Genomic DNA, 18,668 nt, shown 5'->3' with positions numbered 1-18,668 from the left:
AAAGAAATGATGTCAGGAATGAAAAAAAAAAAAGACAGCATCCTATTGATACAAACCTAGCAGAAATTTGAAGGGACTTAAAAATATTTGGATAACTTGGTGCCAATCCATTTGAAGACATAGATGAAATGGGCACTTTCCTAGAAAAATGTATTGTTCCAAAATTTTCAAAATCAACTCAAGAAAAAGAAAAGAGCTAATAATTCTGTAATTTTTTTTTAAAAAAGCAAAGTTTCTTCATTTGTAAGCTGATGATGATCATTATATTATGTACATTTGTTGTGTGATTACTATGTGGCAGGTAGTGTTCTAAGCACTTTTACCTGCTTTATCTAATTCAATGCTCACAAGAATCTTATGAAGGCAGGTGCTATTTTTACGTCTGTTTTACAAATGAGTAAGTGGAGACTCATCAGAAGTAATTAATTCTGAGAATATATGGTCAACGAGTATTTTTAAAACAGACACTGGAACTCGCAGTTTAACCCTAGGCCGTATACATAGTGACTATTTTACAGGGTTGCGGTCCTAATTAATTGGAAAACTGTATATAAAAGCATTTCGGACAGCGCCTGCCACGTTCTGAAGTCCTCAGTAAAAGTAGGCTACTTACGTTCTCAAACTTAGAAGAGCTAGACCATTGGAGCTAACCCACTATTGTCCTTTGATTTCTTTATTTTTTCTAATTAATAAAAAAACTGGAGAGGCGGAGTCTCACAGGGTCAGATGACTGTATGCCTTTGTAATTCTCTTACATAGGATAACTGATTGGTATAGTTTTTAATACTGGAATGATTTTTAATCTTGTTGGAATTTTCATCAGCAGAAGAGAGTCTCCAGCTAGCTGGAGCATTTCCTTTCTATTTCTGAACTGGCAGTTGTTCAGCAGGATGCTTTGTTGCAGTCGCTTTTGGGTTTTCCAAGTTGGGCTTTGTTCAGGTTGGAATGTGTGAAAATGCCATATCAGAGGAGAATGCCACATTCACCTTTGGCTTTGAGGGGGTAAAGCTTACAGGAAAAACCTCAAATATTGGAAACTCTCCTCTCTTCACTAGCCTTTGGTGTTTCTTTGATTTGGAATGTGTTTATTAACATTGGAGTGATTCTAGTTACGAATTGGATAAGTTGTGACATGTCAGACAGAGATTCAGATAGAGACCAAAATAATTATTATACAAGTTTAGAAATACCAAAATATTGTGTTGTGTGCTCTACACAACAGAAAATTTTGATTCTTGAGGTGTATTTTTGAAATATAAATATTGGACCTAAATTTTATGAATAATAATGCATGTACATCTACTCTGTAGTTTTAAGCCACAGGATTTTTTGTGAACAGTTTTGTCAACATTTGGGAAACTATCTGAATGTGTAAAATCAGATGAACTTTAGAAGGGCATTAAGAGAGAGTTGATGTGAAGAATTTTAGAATACACAAGCATAAAATTTAGAATTCATAAGTAGTTCCTTCATTGGCTTTCAAAATTGTTACCATTGCATGTACAAATATGTAGATTTTAAATTTTTATGAAAATAATATTTTAGATAATGTTGGTAACTGATTTCGACTGATTTTTTGGTGTAGCTTACACATATCTTTAATTGCTCAAAATTTAAAGTATTGACATTCAATGTAAGATAATAATTTGGTGATACATTTTGATGAATCAAACTGAAATGAAAGTTATGTTTTATCTCTTATAATTTCGATATTTTTCTTGATGGGTTTCTATTTTGCAAAAGCTTATAGCATCTGATTAAATTCACTTTCTTTGATAAAGAGAATTATAACATTATAATTTGTGTTTTTTTCTTAAATATCTGCTAAAAAGTTTGGAGTGAGTATTCATTCCTGACTTTAACGTGTAGAGTCTAACATTTGCTTGAGAAAAGTGACCCGTGTTTATTTACAAGAGATTCTCTTTGTCTTAGGATAAATGATCCTAGAAAAAAGGCCACTTCCAAAAGGAATCAGTGTTTAGAAAGAAGCAATATTTCATATTAAACAGTAAGAATAATTTATTGTGACTTTATCTTGAGAAAATAAGATTGATTATCAAGAGTATATTTTATTTTATGTTTAATACAATTTATTATTCCAAATGTGCTATAATTATTCAAAAGGATAAAGAATAACAATTTGTGTGGGGCATGATATGCATTTTATGGCACAATTGTATGACTGTACAACATTACATCTTTCATTCCTAGTGGCGTTTTGCAGCATGATCACAGGGGGTCATATTTTGCAAAAAAAATATTTGATGGATTCATTAATTTTCCAAAGGGCCTCTCATTAACCTTTTATTTAAATAATTATCTTTCCTCATTCAAGTTGAGATTTTCCTGGTTCTTGGTATGATGAATGATTTTTGTATTGTATACTGGCTATTTGAAGTATTATGTTTTGAAAATCTGGTTCTTACTTAAATCTTCTGTTTCAGCAGGCTTCCTCTGATACCAAGCCAGTGGGGAAAGTGGGACCCTGAGGCTTGACTGCCAGGTGGAGGTGAAAGTCCAGGCTCCTCACGTGACCCACTTTGACAAGGGCGGGAATTGGGGTGAAGTGGGGAGGGATGCCTCCTTGTTACTGGGCAGAGTTGGGTTTTCAGCCTCGCCACTGGGACCCTGCAGATACCAACCTGGTTGAGAGGGAGAGGGGCACCTCCTTAGAGTTCCTCATGAGTCCTCCAGTGGTGGTGAAACTAGATTTAACATTTATCCTCCTCTGACTTCAGCAGGGAGAGGGAGGGGTACTTCAGTACCACTGTGTGTAGATGGAAGTCTAGAATCCCCTCATGGACTCCAGTGACACCTTTGCAGGGAATCAGGGAAAGCTCTTTTCCACTGGGTGACAGTGAAAGTTCCACCTCACCACTCAGTCTTCTTTGATTCCACCCTGGTGTGTTTGTGGAGGTGGGGAAGGACCCCTCATAGAAGTAGGCTTTACTTTGGGTTTATTTTATCTGCTTCCATTGGTATTTCCAATTTGCAGATTTCTCCAGCACCACGTCTGGGATATATGAGGCAAAAAGAAAACCCAGAGAACTCAGCTACGTTTTTCCTCAGGTCCCAGGACCCTAATAGATCTGTCTTCTTCTCATCCTCTTTTAGACTCATTTTATGTAGTTTTTGCTTGTACTGTCCAGGGATTTTAGCGGTCTTTAGTGGGAAGTGTAGAGAGACGTGGGAAATTTTATCTTAATCTAGAACCAGAAGTCCATCATCTTTTGATCATGCTGACATTAATTTCTGTTTTCTGTTGTTAACAGCTTAATTCTGTTAAATCTTTGTTATCTTATGTCCTTGATTACAATCCTAGTGTTTTTTAGCATCACTTTTATTGACTTCATGGATATCTGCATCTTCACAAGTTTTATAATTTAATCTCAGATTGGCACCATATTACTTCCTGTTATCAGCAACTAATTGATGATATAGACATTAATACGGTGGTTGATATGAGAAGAGATACGAGTAGTAAGTGGGTGAGGATAGGTGGGGATTAATTTCGTAAGTGATCACTATTGACTAGTTTCATGTTATAGCAACTTCTGCTCTCCCGTGTGAAATTTCTTCTCTTAAACTCAGGGGACTCACATAGTAAACATTTAGATAATAAAAGTTTTCTGTATTGTACCCACCCCCATTACTACGGTTAACTTTTATCTTCCTGCCCTCATAGTAAAAATCTGTTCAAATGCTGACATTTTCAGTGCTATTTGTATTCGCTGGTATTACCATGACATGATAATTCTGACTTAGCGACATATGTGCTTTTCCTACTTAAAGGTTATTTCAAAATGCGAGAAGTTGGGAAAAACTTAGAAAATAAAGCCAAGATCACAGTGCACTGACACATCCTTCCTTAGGATTTTTTTCCCCAAATAAAATTAGCTGGTCAAAGGATGACTCCTGATACCTGTTGCAAAATTTTTCTCTAAAAAAGTTTTGGAAAGGATCCGGGTCATACACTGAGATTACGATTTAAAAAAAAAAAAAAAAAAGACAACTTAAAGCAAAAGAGACTTATCCATGGAGTTATTTTTAAAGACTTGCGTTCTGCTATCCTGATCACCTAACAGTTTTTAGACATTGCTGTTCTCTCAGTGTCAATATTTAGACATTGATAACACCTTAAATTATAATAAAATTCCATGATATAAATATAATTGCTTTTGTGTAATCATTCATCTATCAAAATATTGACTCTGGCCTTGACAATGTAATATGGGGCCACATTAAGCAGTGTATTGGCAACAGCCATAAAACACTCACCGGAGATGGAAGGAGTTGGGGACATCGTCCACACCCGCTTTAATTAGTGATCTGGCGAGGTTGGAGGCAGATAGAGGGTGAATATGTGTTCCATGAATGCTGCAGTATTGTGCCTCTTTTTATCCTCTGCAAGATAGTAAAGAAGGAGTGAAATGTTGACTGCTTTCCACTAGAAACCTTAGCTTGGAGAATCACACAGTGACTAGTTTCTCTCTTCTATTCAAAGCTGCCATGGAGCTTAATAAAGACATAATTATACAAGATGAATTAGAGCCAAATCAGTCTTCCATCAATGAGCAAAGTAAGTGCAAAACAATAAGTTGACATAATATTAACATTCCCCTGTACTATTTACATGCTAAGCAAAGTGGTATAACATGAGGACTTCGTCTCAGCCAAAATACATGAAAAATGTTTGTCTGAAATAAATTCACATAGAGGAGTGCTTGGGAAACTGGGTATGGTAAGAGCAAATGGAAGGGGACGTGATAACTTCTCTGTGGAGTAAACTCCCAGTCCCTCGTGTCTACCACTAGGTGAACATCTGGTGGGCAAGCTGCGACAGGATGAAGGGTTGGAGCACCGGATGACCTTTCATGGCTCCCTGGCCCTTTTCTCTATAGTATTTATCACTGTATAGATTGTACTTTTTTATGTGATTCTTTGATTAATGCCCCTTTCCCGATTAGACTGTAAATGTCACAGACTGTATTTTTATACTTCTCACTGTTATATCTCCAAGGCCTAGCACAGCACTAGGAACAATAAATATTTGTTGAGTGATTTAATAAATGTTAGACCAGTCTTTCCTTTCTACTATGTCTATGGCTCTCCAGCTTCATATATTAAACCAGCAAATTTGGGAAAGACTTGGTCCAAAATCTGCCCCAGGTACTTAGAGTGAGGTTTCTCTTCTGTGAGTTTGTTGAGGACAATAAGGTACCAAACTAGGAATTGTGGGGAGCGGGTAACATTGGGGAAGTGTGGTCCTAGTGGAAGATGAAGCTGAGGAGTTTAGAAGGGAATATTTTTGAAGAAGGAAAGCCTGCCTTTCTACAAGTGTGAACTTATTTAACTTTTTCTGGTGAATTTGGTATAATACCTTCAATTTACAGTGTTTCTTGTTGGCAGCTTCACGTATGTAAGCTTGAAGTTGAAGCTCTTGAAGTACACTTTTTTCTTTTCTTACATTGTGGTTACTTGAAAAATGCATGCAAATTTTCACTGATTTATGAGGATCTCAAGTTTGTTTTAACAGAAAAGTATTTTTATTTCTTATCATCAAGTAAATGTCGTAACCAAAGAAGGGGCACCGCATTTATTCCACAGTTCCCCATGCCCTAGGCTCCCTGTCTATGACTTCTAATACCCAGATTGAAGAGCACGTGGGCTCCTCGGAAAGCTGAGGCTTCCTTTGCTCACAGGGCCATTTCTCTTTTCCTGAGGAGGTCTTTGAAGCTAGTCCCGGATAATGAGATGTGAGAAAACCATCAGGAAAGTTGCCTTAATACATAAACACTCCATTTCAAATGGAATCATAGAGCTCAAAATTCCCACATGTGGAATAAGAACATGTATGTGTTACTTTGGGTTGTTTTCCTTTATTGGAGGAAAAGGAAGCAATATCCCTCATGACCCTCCAGAATGAATGTGAGCTCTGAAGACAAGATGGGAGAATGCTCATATGAAATGACTTTTTCCAATGACTGAAGAATGAGAAAAGCAACAATGGAGAGAAAAGTATTATAAAATCAGATATATATGAACTCAATAACTTTAGTTTTATAGACTACTGAAACTGAAATATACATTTTAGTGTACAATTAGAAGACAATACCTAATTGCCAAGGACGCAAACTGGAACAGAATACATTGGGTAGAGAATTTCAGACAGCATCATGAAACTGTGCCCAGGGAATAAACACTTAGAACTGCACTGAGTGGTGGTGGAAGCACCCCTCTTCCCTGGACAGGTAGTAGGAAATGACCCCGCCCCCCACAGAAATGTTTGCTTGGGTTGGCTCTCCAATGAACAGGTTTCACTCTCCAGAAACAATTGTGTCAAGTATTGGATTTGATCCCATTTACACAGTGAAATAAGCTGTGGAAGTTCAGTGTGCAGTAGAGAAGGGAAAGGAAAGCCTCAGAATAAAAACACTTGTGCCTATCACAAATTAATATTATACTAGGTTAATATAAACAGTTATTTGGGGCTTTTTAAAAATAAAATCTGAGAAATGATATCATGAATGTAGATGATCATAGTGTTAATTATATCATGAGTTTGGAGACATGAGTGGCTCTAATGTAATCAATAGAGAGAGAGTGAGTAAGCCCATGGCTTTGGTGTTATTTAGAAGACTTTCTTCACTTATAGCATAAAAGTGCATTTCTTCATTACATTTATTTCATTGCCCATAAATTGGGTAAGAATTAAAAAATCAGATTTACATGTCAGTAAATACAGTGGACCACATGAGTCCATCTAATATGCAGTGAGACCATAAAATGTCTTTTTAAGAAGCTGAATGTTAAAGCACACAGATAGATAAAGCATTCACTGTACAAAAATGTTGCCCAATTGGTTTTTGATTGAGACCATTTGACGTTGCAGAGAGAGTGTAGGCTTGGGGTCTGCAGATGTAGAGGTGATTCGTGGATCTGCCACTTGCCCAGGTGTGACCTTGGAGACAGTATTTAGCTTCCCTGTAAAGTGGTTAACACCTAAACTGCTGTGCTTTTATGAGATTGAAATGAGATAAAACCTATTAGAGTACCTGGCCCCATGCCCAACACATGGTGGCGTAGACGTGTTCAATAAATGCCTATTCTCTTCTGCTTCCCTTCAAACCACAGGCCCACCCCTGCACTCCCCACATGTGCACACATTCACTGTCCTTGATAAAACCCACTTGTGGTTTTAAATTATATTAGCAAAAAGAAATTGATACCATTTAAAAACAATATCATATGATGTCACTTATATGTGGAATCTAATTAAAAATGATATAAATGAACTTATTTACAAAACAGAAACAGACTCACATATCTCGAAATCAAACTTATGGTTACCAAGGGGGAAACGTGGGCGGAAGTGATAAATTAGGAGATTGGGATTAATATATACACACTACTATATATAAAATGGATAACTAATAAGGACCTATTGTATAGCACAGGGAACTCTACTCAATACTCTGTAATGACCTATATGGGAAAAGAATCTGAAAAAGAATGGAGATATATATATATATATATAAAACATATTCATTTGGCTGTACACCTAAAACTAATACAACATTGTAAGTCAACTATACTCCAATAACAATTAATTAAAAAACAAAATAAAAGTGGACTAACTCCATCTCTAGGATGCTCATTTAATTAACACCTTACCTATACTCACTTAAAAAAAAAAAAGAACAAACTTGGGTGTATGTATTATCACATATAAAACACACAGTGATTCTGAGAGGAATTTAAGAGATTAATACCCAGATTTTACAGAAGAGAAAACTGGGGCTCAAGTTGTTAAGAGAGACTTGCCACAATGAGGCTTACCAGTGGAAAGCTAGGACTGGTCCCCAGGTCTCCTGGCCACCACTCCCATTTATTGGAGGATTAAGCTTCTTTGACATGAAGACTGCTCAAGGATCAGATCCAGGTTTTACTACAGTCTAGATGTGTGACCTTGGGTAAGTCACTTAAATTCTCTGTTCCTCAGTTTCCTTATTGACAGAATGATTCCAGTAATGTTATCACCATCATAAAGTCGTTGTGAAAATTTTAAATGTAAATTAAAAGTTGCAGAATAAAAGATGCCTGGAGCAAAGCACGTGCTTGGTATATATTAGCTCCTCTTATAAATCCAGTGTTTTTATCAGCTACATGGTGCTACCTAGACAACAGTAAATACTTAAAAATTTTTCAAATAAAATCTGAGCATTCTGTTCTAGGATTAAAATTAATCTTAGACGTTTACTTTTTTGTTGCTCTTGTTCTCAAATATACCCCAGTATCCTAAATACTCTTGCTTAGCTGTATACTACAGCAAATCAGGTATATTTTTTGAACAGGAAAATGTCTGTCTGCTTTTTGTAAGAATAAATTTGAAGTTTGAAAGCTTTTCACAAATTTTAATCGGTCTCTTTGTTGCTGTCACCCTAGGAACTAACTTCACCCTTGCAGAGCTGGGGATCTGTGAGCCCTCCCCGCACCGAAGCGGCTACTGTTCCGACATGGGGATCCTTCACCAGGGCTACTCTCTGAGCACAGGGTCTGACGCCGACTCCGATACAGAGGGAGGGATGTCTCCAGAACATGCCATCCGATTGTGGGGGAGAGGGATAAAATCCAGGCGCAGTTCCGGCCTGTCCAGTCGTGAAAACTCGGCCCTTACCTTGACTGATTCTGACAACGAAAATAAGTCAGATGATGAGAACGGTAGGCCTGCTTCTTAAATATTTTTTAATGTTCTGGGTACTGCACAATGTGGGGCTTGGGATGTTTTTGTGTTTTAATAAAGAGGCATATAAAAACCATTCATTTTCTTTTAAATCGACCTTGTCTACCCACGCTGAGCTGGGGGAAAATAAACCAGCAAACCTCAAACACACAAAAAATGAGGAGAGAATTTTAAAATCACATTTTGATGATAGCACACTCTTCAGGCATCGTCAGTTGGTCTTATTAGCAAGTAAATTGCATTGCAAAAGAAGCAACTTGATAAACTATGACCTATACCTAGAAAATGTCCTCTCTCCACAAGTTTCTAGGTCTTTGTATTGATTTCCTCTTCCCAGTAAATGGCAACCTGGGTTATTTTTTTTCGTGAAGAACTCTTAAGAATCCTACCTTATCTTAGACTTTCATTTCCAGGCGGCAATGCCTCATATCCGTATTGGAGATCAAACTTGGAACAGATGCTCTGGAGTTTAATAATGACAAATAGGAAGAGACTTGTCTTCAAAAAAGTATTCTCGTCTATGTTTATTTTTCTCCTTGGTACCTATGTAGGTTCACGGCTTCCCACACCTTCTGTCACAAATCACTGTTGCTTTATCCATCAGCTTTGTGGATGTGTTTTAATGAAATTTTGAAAATTGAATGCTTCCGATCATTAAGCAGTAAATATAGGGAAGCCTAAGCAAGTCATTAAAGAGAGAAGGTGCTTATTTGTGGCTTTCTTAGCAACTCAGAACCGTGTTGAGTCCAAAACATTTTTTAAAAGATAAATTGCATTAGGTATGGTGGATTTATTGAGAAAACATCAGATGCTATGTGGTTTGTTATGAATATATTGTGTGTTTGCTAAAAGAATTACCGTTAGAATGTTTACAAATAGATCAGTTAAGCAGGTTTCCATAAATAGTATAAACCTCTACTAGAGCAGCTCTAAGTATTTTCTTGCCTTTAAAAAATAAAAGAAAGAAATTGGCAGGCAGGCAGGCAGCTTTTTGTAAATACAAAAGCATAGCTAAATATCGTTTATTCTCCAAACCGTGTTGAAAACACATCATTTCCTGGGTAAGTCGTGTATATTCTAAAAGATGTCACTGTGTTGCATTTAAATTTATGTTTAATTGTGAAATAATTTATTCTACAGTGAGGACAAGGGGATGCGTCTTCCTTATGTCTCAGTTCAGGTAGCTAATCAAGGTGTCCTCTCAAGGAAAAATCTGCACTTGACTCCTTTTGAATTTTAACAGAATTCTGACACTTGGTACATTCAGCACTCTAAAGGTGCTTATTTGTTGGGAAATTACTTTCAGAAGTTTTCATAAAGGCATACATTGAATCCATTTACTGATGTACTTTTTCCACTTCAGTGTGTGTCAGGTACTATTTAAATGCAGGCACTTTGATTGCCTAATAAATAAAATCATTTGTAATCCAAGAACTTACGGCATATCTTAAACAAGCTGTTTTAGCAAATGTTCCATGGTTGGAATTCTCGCTGGTCTCATGGGCACCATCTATAAAGAATTATTTATACATATTCCTAGAATTCACATCCTTTCTTTTTTAAGCCGTATACATCTTAAAAACTCAATGAATAAGGGGAGGATTCCAGAGAAGAAAAGGGAGCAAAAAGGCTTGCCTTGAATTTACCTACAACTGTTAGGGTTGAGGGGATTTTACAGGTAAAGATGTAAACCAACGGTAGTTGCTTTTTTCCAATATCATTTGAAACATATTCAAACAGTTTTCACCTTGCGGCACTCTGTATAAATCCCTGTGTACTGATAGGAAATAAACCCTTAGATACAGTGTGGCGATTTTTCCCTGTAATGCTAGTTCTAATACAATCAGAATTGCATAAAGAACTTAGATAATGTACTTAGAACCAGGAAGCCATTCTTTTGTTCCTGAATCTGGCCGAGCATGAAGGGGGGATTCTGAAGCCAGAGTTCAAGCTTAGGTGATAGATGGTTATTTAAAAATGTACAGATAGAATGTGTTTCCTTTTCTCTTTTTTAATTTTTTCAGTATTTCACAGATTCCAAAGATGTATATGACGCATGCTCTGTTCTCCTTGGGGGCCAGAAATAAAAACCAGAAATTGTACACGTCACATCATAAACTCCTCAACCAAATAAAAAGTGAGGTGTGGGCTACTCTGCAGCCTGAGGTGTTAACTTCAGTCAACTTCTTGCCCTTTCCTTTTGATAAATTCTATTTAGCTCCCTCCCAAAAATCAATGCGTTTTCACCTCACTGGTTTTATGAAGTTTGGGAATGTATTATCATATAGATTGACAGTTGCCCCACTGGTTCCACACCACAGCATGGACACTTACAAAGCCATCATTAATTTCTCACACTCGTACTCCGCCATGGCTTCCTCCGTAATAAACGCTCTGTCCTTCAGAACCAAATCAATAACCTTTTAGATATGCTTCTCTTGAAGAGGAAGTAACGAGAATCTATACTCTGAGAAAGAAGCCCTCCAATTCCATTTTAGATTTTAAGGATATGTGGCCATGGAATGAATCTTTTCTTTGGACCCCATGTATTTTTATTTCATTTTTATGGTGGGATCTTGGGGTACAGAGATTTTCACAGCACTTATTTTAAATTGCCTTAAAAAATTCCTAGTGTGGTTTTGCTAAGCATAGGTAGCAAGTCAAGACATATCTCAAAAATCAACTTGGCTTTCTATAACCTAAAATATGGATCCAACCTTCAAACTCATGTAATAAAAATCCCTAACTGTCAACAGTTCTTCGTACATGCTGCTGTGACAAAAATGACCTACTAGTAAGTAGGAACTTGAAAGTCCCATCACGCCAAACACACAGGTGAATTTGTCCTTCTCCCTTTTATTTTTATTTTTTCCAAGTGTAGATTCTTCAAGGTTATCACCACGCACAGCTCTGCATCTTACACATACTCCATGGCCACCAAATTAATATTGTGCTCCCTTGGATTGCTTTAAATAGATAAAACTCTCGTTTTCAGGTTATTTTATCAGGTTATTTAACTCTATCTTTAAGCTAATGATGACTTAGCTAGAAATGGCAGTGAGAGTTGGAAACAGCGAGGCCAAGCTTTTGCAGCTGTGAAATTTAACTGCATCTATAGAAAGGGCTTTCCCGGTGACTCTAAATTAGAATCATTCCTTTTTTGGGTAGTAAATGTCCCACTTAAAATATGCCCTCTTCAAGGCCCTTTTTATCACCTGAGTTATGGAGAAAAAGGGGCAGCCACTAATACACAAGCATAACTAATTGCCTTCTTCAAAATGCGAAATAGCACATGCTGTAAAAAATCTGGTCTGCACACTCTTGACCCCCTTAGGCAGTTTCTTTACCTTGGGGACTTAAAAATATCCTTGAGATTTTTTTTTTTTTTTTTAGCATAATTCTAGTTTCAGTTATTTTATTGGAAATCCAGAAAGCAAAAAAAAAAGGAAAAGACAAAGAAAATAAGATTGGCTCTGGGATAGGAAGCCAGAAATTACAGAAAACAAAATCTGACCTTGGATGAAGCTTTAAGAAAAGTATCCTTCCTTTGCCCTGTTTGTTTCCACCCAGAGTAAATAAGGACAGCGTTCATTTTCATCTGTTGTCAACTGGGAAATTTATAATTCTCCTAATGTACTTTGAGGATGAAAATATAAATGTTGGGTTAATTCCATTATATTACACCAAATGCATTTATAAAGCAGGCTGGCTCTCGGCACCTAATGGATTTGGGTGAAGTGTGTTTGGGGAACCCAGGTTCTGTTAGATTGTGAGTCCTCTTGGAAGAGGTCTGTAGTGTTCCTCTCTCCTCAAGAGAACTTGAGTGCACCCAGGTATTCGTCGCAGGTTAATGGAGACATGGGGCATGAACTCAGATGGGAGACAGGCGTTCGCTTAGTACCAGGACACTGTCTGTAGATCGTTACCTCCAACTACATGGCCTTCATTTGTCCTAGGAGGTGAGTTTCGTAAGTCTTCTTTCTTTCTCTTCAAAAAGCAGCTCCTCGGTAGATTTTACATTAGAGTATCCTGTAAGCAAACACACCCAGGACCTGCCAGTGGGTTTCTATTTCTGTCCCACTCTATTCCTCTTACATATTCTTAAATTTATTTTGTGTTTTATAATCCGCTCTACTCCTTTCTCCCCGCCCCCAAGCCACATGTAAAAATTACAGAGAGTGCCCGGAACAAATATAAAATCTTACTAACAGCACCAGACAGTGATAGCCAAGAGCTCATAGTTTTGCTCTTCACAAAAGCAAAAATGTTCAGAGTAGGAATAGTTAAAGAGATAAGTACAAAATCATAGGGTAATAGTTGTACTTTTGATGTTGATATGTGGATGATTTCTTTTTCAGCCAGATTTTATGGGAAAAAACTTCCATGGTAGCTAAAGAAAATGTTGCCTCAATCCCTTAAAAATAAAACAAAAATCACACTTTAATCCCTTTTGGATGACCGTTACTTCAAATTGCGTTTCTAAACTTTATCTTTTTTTTTATACTTGCAAATTTGAAAGAGTAGCACTTGTAAAGAAGAATGTGAAATGAGTTATCACGGATAGAAAAAAAATGAAGGACGTGAGCACCAAATGTCGCAGGTTCTTAGTCTTGTCTCTTCCTAAATGCAAGGATGATTTGATTTTAATAACTCTGGTCCAGTTCCCTGCACCTCCACATACTAGCGGCTCTAGGGGCACCTTATCTTACAAAAAGTTATTCAGGGGAGTCCTAAATATATGATTATCACAGTGTTAAAATACAGCTGATAATAATATAGAAACAGAAACAAAATTTAGGAATATCGCATTGTCACATGGCATGATACAGAAGCAAGAATCAAACTGATTGGTATTTTGCAAATGCATCTAAATGGGACCTCAGAGATTCAGGTTTTTGGCATATTAAGCAGTGCTTGCGTAACTTTAAAGTAGAAAAGAGTACTTGAAGGAGTGTAAGAGTATGTGCCTGATTTCCAGGACTGCATGTTCCAGATTATAAACTTTAGTGGCATGGTTTTTCGTTATTTATATATTTCTTTCTTTCCTTTGGTGGTTTCTTTCATGTTTGTTAATGCTCAGAGGGGCTATCAAGCAATGGCTGCATTCAATAAATACAATAAAAAAAAATGAAGCATTAAGCCTTACTTTTGGCAAGGGCAGGCTGATTATTACACATGTAATCTCCAGGCCTTCGGGGAGACATTGGGCTTGGTGGATAATCATTTGCTTTTTAAGCTGCTGAGTTTCTGATGTCTGTACTTTCACTTCAGTTAAGAGCAAAGGCAGTAACCGGCTGAGGCGTACCATGTTCGTGTCAGTTCACGATTGGAAGCCTCTTAACTCAGAAGAAAACTCTTAACTTTTTTGCTTATTGCTCGGTCACTTTTTAGTTTAGTTGTTGTTTGTCAAGGATCAAATTAAATTTAAAGATGGGGGAGAGGTGTAATCAAGTATTAAATAAAATGAGTTAAAGCTAAGGAAGTTGATAGTATATATTTTCCACACACAACTGAATCAGGATGAATTGCTCAGAACCTAAAATCAAATCAGACAGGATTTGAGAAGTGCATATGAAAAGTAATGAGACATTTCAGTTACCCATTCTGAAACTGGGGTGTGTGAGGGGAAGGGGAAAATTTCAAGTGATACATTTGTAAATAGAACAGAAATTGCAGATATGTACCTATTACGTCTATGTGCTTATACACAAAGGAAAAAAGGTTACTAGTGATGTAATGTTCAGTATTATTCGGTACTAGCTGAAGGAACTGCCTAGAAGATTGTCCTTTCACGGTTTCCCTAAACTCAGTTTGAGGAATGTTAAAGCAGTGGAAGGTAGAGATAAGTGAGTCATGGAATAGTCATCAGCTACAGAGGTGATGAACTATGTATAGTCCACGAGCGAATCTAGCCCGTGAGTTATTTCATTTGGTCAGTGCAGTATTTAACACATTGTACATTACTAATCAACATTTTAAGAAGGGGAGATTTCATATTAGAAATTTTCATTTTTGGCTTCTCTTGCAATGTACAAGACTCATTAACATTTGTCCAGGTTTCCCTCTGGACAAACAGGCATAGAAGCAGTAACCATAGCAGCTCTAGACAAGCCCATTTCATCTGGTTCACCTGAGCTCCCTCCACGCTACTCCTATCAGTTAAGGTCTGCCTTAGCCTTTGTAGCACTTGAATGACCAAACTTGACCTATGTACAAACTTCAGGGAAATCAGAGTTCATAAAAATGTAGAAAGAAAGCTAGATACCAGCAGTTGTAGCTTAATTTAACATGTGTTTATCATAGTGATGTTACTTCTTTTCTGTAAGTTTGGCTTATCTGTTAAATGGATTTACTTTTGCTCTACCAAATTTCTAAAATAGTTTAAAGGGGTTCCAATAAAATTAAATCAAATGAAAATCAATTTAGCATGGAAATTAATAAAGTAACTGTATGTGTGGGCCGGGGGAGGCTAAGTGGGTGATACGCCATCCCCATCTTCTGAAGTAGATGCCCTGACGTATTGAACACTTAAGGTCAGAACCTTTAATTTTAACACATATGTTTAAGTTATTTTAATGTAAAAGTATCTAGATGGACTTTTAGGAAATAGATGGAGGGAGAACGTACTTTAAAAACTTTAGCTACTTCACATATATACACTGCAAAACGTAAAATAGATGGCTAGTGGGAAGCAGCCGCATAGCACAGGGAGATCAGCTTGGTGCTTTGTGTCCACCTAGCTGGGTGGGATAGGGAGGGTGGGAGGGAGGGAGACACGAGGGGGAAGAGATATGGGAACATATGTGTGTGTGTGACTGATTCACTTTGTTATGAAGCAGAAACTAGCACACCATTGTAAAGCAGTTATACTCCAATAAAGATGTAAAAAAAAAAAAACACAAAAAACTTTAGCTACTTCAGCTGATTAAGGAAAACTCTGAGGCTTTTCAGGAGGAAGCCATTCAAAGAGGAGGAAAATGACTTCGTACTATGTTCAGCTTGGTCAGGCGAGAGGTTTATGGAGTCTGTTATAATGAAGTGAAAAACAATAAAGTAAAGACTAGAAGAGGAAAATGCAGTGATATATGAAGACCTCCAGCACCCCAAAAGAGAAAGACTAGGAGCGTTGTTGGGTTATGCTGAGTTGGGAAAAAGCGGGTCAGAAATCGTGCTCCACAAACTAAGGAACGTTCGTCTACATGGATAAGCAGGATATCCAAGTATTGTTCAGGGACGGCTCTGAATCACAGTACAATATACTCCCAGTTCTCTTTGTATCCTAAGGATATGTGTGAAGGAGAGAAGATAATTGAAATACAAGCATGTTTACTAATGGAAGGGATTGAAATATTTGAGTTAGCATTCTTTGGAAACTCCATTCGTGGATTTTTATACCGGCCTGGCCTGAAGTGGGTAGAAGAGATCGACACTATAGCAATACTATTTATGCTTGTGTTAAATGTGAAAAAGGAGGGTGTGGATTTACGTGGAGAGAGCTAGGCTCACAAGAAGGTTCAGGGAATATTTCTTTATAGGGTATTTGATGCAAGAAATTACACTATCACACATTCACTGATCCAAAATGATCTTTGAAATATTTTTTTTTAGAAAAAGAAAATTGGTATTTGGAAGGTAACGCACATTGGTTAAATATGCATATTTTAATACACACAACGTATGTGATGCGGATAAAACTATGTTCTGTTTTATTTAGTATTGACAAAAAGTAAGTAATCGCACATGAGACACTTCAGTCTGGGGGATCCTTATTTTATTTCTGAAAAAAATTTCTGAAAAAAAGTTGAGCTGTTGGATGCTCAACATTATACAAAGCTGTTGTGTGTCTCTTTGTATTTGTGTGTCTGTGTTGTGTGTGCATGGAGTTCAATTGGGAGGAAGGATGTTATTGAGGGGGATGGATATCAGGAAATAGAAATTGATCAAATGCCAGGGAAATGGTATCTTAAGGGTATTTATGAAAATGCCAGAATGAGTACTGTTGATGTTTTGTAGTGTACAGTTTTAGGAGAAGGAGAAAAGAGAGACCTGTGCTGACCTTCTTTTAACTTGAGCTCTGTTGGTCACTTTAAGGCCTCAAGCCACTGTTCCAAGTATACCGTTCCATCCGTGTACCTCAGAATGAATGTAACAGAGCCCACTTTCTCTCAATTCCCACATAAGAACTCTTGCCTCTTGGCAACCCTGAACCAGTTTGAGTTGTCAGAGAAATCATATGTGATTTGGTGGGGAGGCTAATTTAGTTGCAGCATAAAATGTATTCTTCTCTATCTCTCCTCCCTTCCCAGTCATGATCTCTTTCCCTAATACTTTACCCCCCTCACCCTGCATCTAGCAAAGATCACCCCATCAGTGCACTAATTTCTTTATTCTTTCATTCAACCCTCTTGTTAAAATTGGTGGGATCATGTTTCCAAAATGTGATTTTAACATCATGGTTCACTGGGTTGCAGAAAAAAATTAAAGCTTTTATTTAAAGGTACATTTCTTTTCCTTTATCCTTTAAAATTTCTATTTTTTGAGTGTATTTTATAGTGCACGTAATGTATTAGTGTATGTACACACACCCACACACATATATGGTAGAGTACATAAATGCAGAAATGTATATATTGGAAGTGTGTCCAAAATTTTTATGTTGATGTAGATATATAACAAAATGTTAAGTGACTATTGTTTTAGACTTTTTATTTCCCAGGAGATGAAGTCTAAGCAGCAGTCTCTCCTTGGAATATTTGGATAATCCGTTATCTTGTGGCAACCTAACAGATTGTCTTTCTTGTTGTTCAGAGCTGTCTGTACCAATCATACCTTACTCTTTTTTTGATACAATTCCCATTTTCTTCTCTCAGTTCCCTGTGTCAGCTTCCAGTTCTTTTATGGATAGATAACAATATTTACTTTGCTGTTGATTGAAGAAAGCAAGCACCCCTATACATTTATAGAGAAATCCCTGTCTCTTCTCAGTAGAGAAATAAGAATATAAACATTGGATGTATCAGCTGACTGGTATAGTAGGGGCACCTTTAAGGAGACAGTTGTAATTAGGTTGTAAATAAGGATTAGAACTCATATAAATGGGAATGAGATGATGGGTATTCTAAATGAAAGAAAACCAATGTGTATGGTGGTTGGGGAATGAGGAGATGGTGCAAAGATGATGATGATTTTTCAGGAACATTGTCTTCCCCAAAATTCCAACTCAAGTCAGACTAATGGGAACATAGTAATTTCATTGGACAGCAGTAGATATATAACAGTAGAGGTGTAGGAACTAGATGACCAAGAGCTTTGAGTTATGGTCTGACCAAGGAGAGTTAGAGAACAACTAAAAGTTTATTTGAGCAGGAACAGTAATGTTTTAGGAAGCATCTGATTAAAGCACACATGCATGTACACACACACACACACACACACACACACACACACGTTTGGACAGGAAGGTAACAAAATTAGAAGCAGTGATATCAGAGAGAGAAGCTGTAATCTAAGTAGGAGGACCCAAGAAATCTCTGGATTACATAGAGTCCTTCTTCTTGGCATTTCAGTAGGAAAAATTAATCCCTGATTAACATATGAACATTGAATATTTATAATTAAAATATTAAAATTTGAAAAAGCATCAATTTGAAGCTCACAGAGTACAGAGAATGTTCCTTACAGAGGAGTCTGTTATGCTTGCACATATAGTACAGTATTACAACAGCCAGACTCCAGTGTTTATTACTTTTAAATCACATGATTAAATAATAAAATAGCATCAAATATTGCCATGGACAGGGAAAACAGGTCATAAAATTATTTATAAAGGAACAGCTAGTGTGTTGTAGGTGAACTTTGGCTAGAACTATTCCAGGTTGATTAATAGTTTCTTGAAGATTATTTCTGTTTCTATATCCTTGTTGCT

At 37.0% G+C, this 18,668-nt stretch overlaps 1 protein-coding gene across 2 annotated transcripts in view; it reads left to right on the top strand.

Moving 5' to 3' along the window:
• The window catches only part of LOC137222136 (teneurin-2-like), a 385,268-nt gene extending 376,469 nt beyond the window's left edge, over nucleotides 1-8,799 (top strand). Inside the window, exons 4-5 of one of the 2 annotated variants that reach the window (XM_067732914.1) lie at nucleotides 4,505-4,579; nucleotides 8,446-8,799. In XM_067732914.1, the coding sequence (XP_067589015.1) occupies nucleotides 4,505-4,579; nucleotides 8,446-8,738 (368 nt within the window). In that variant the 3' untranslated portion in view covers nucleotides 8,739-8,799. The remainder of the gene's footprint in view (nucleotides 1-4,504; nucleotides 4,580-8,445) is intronic. The other variant, XM_067732915.1, reaches the window with a different exon arrangement.
• The last annotated feature ends 9,869 nt before the right edge of the window (nucleotides 8,800-18,668 follow it).

This window comes from Pseudorca crassidens, chromosome 3 (genome assembly GCF_039906515.1).
Source record: "Pseudorca crassidens isolate mPseCra1 chromosome 3, mPseCra1.hap1, whole genome shotgun sequence".
Lineage (NCBI taxonomy): Eukaryota > Metazoa > Chordata > Mammalia > Artiodactyla > Delphinidae > Pseudorca > Pseudorca crassidens.
This window is presented reverse-complemented; position numbering and strand designations above follow the sequence as displayed.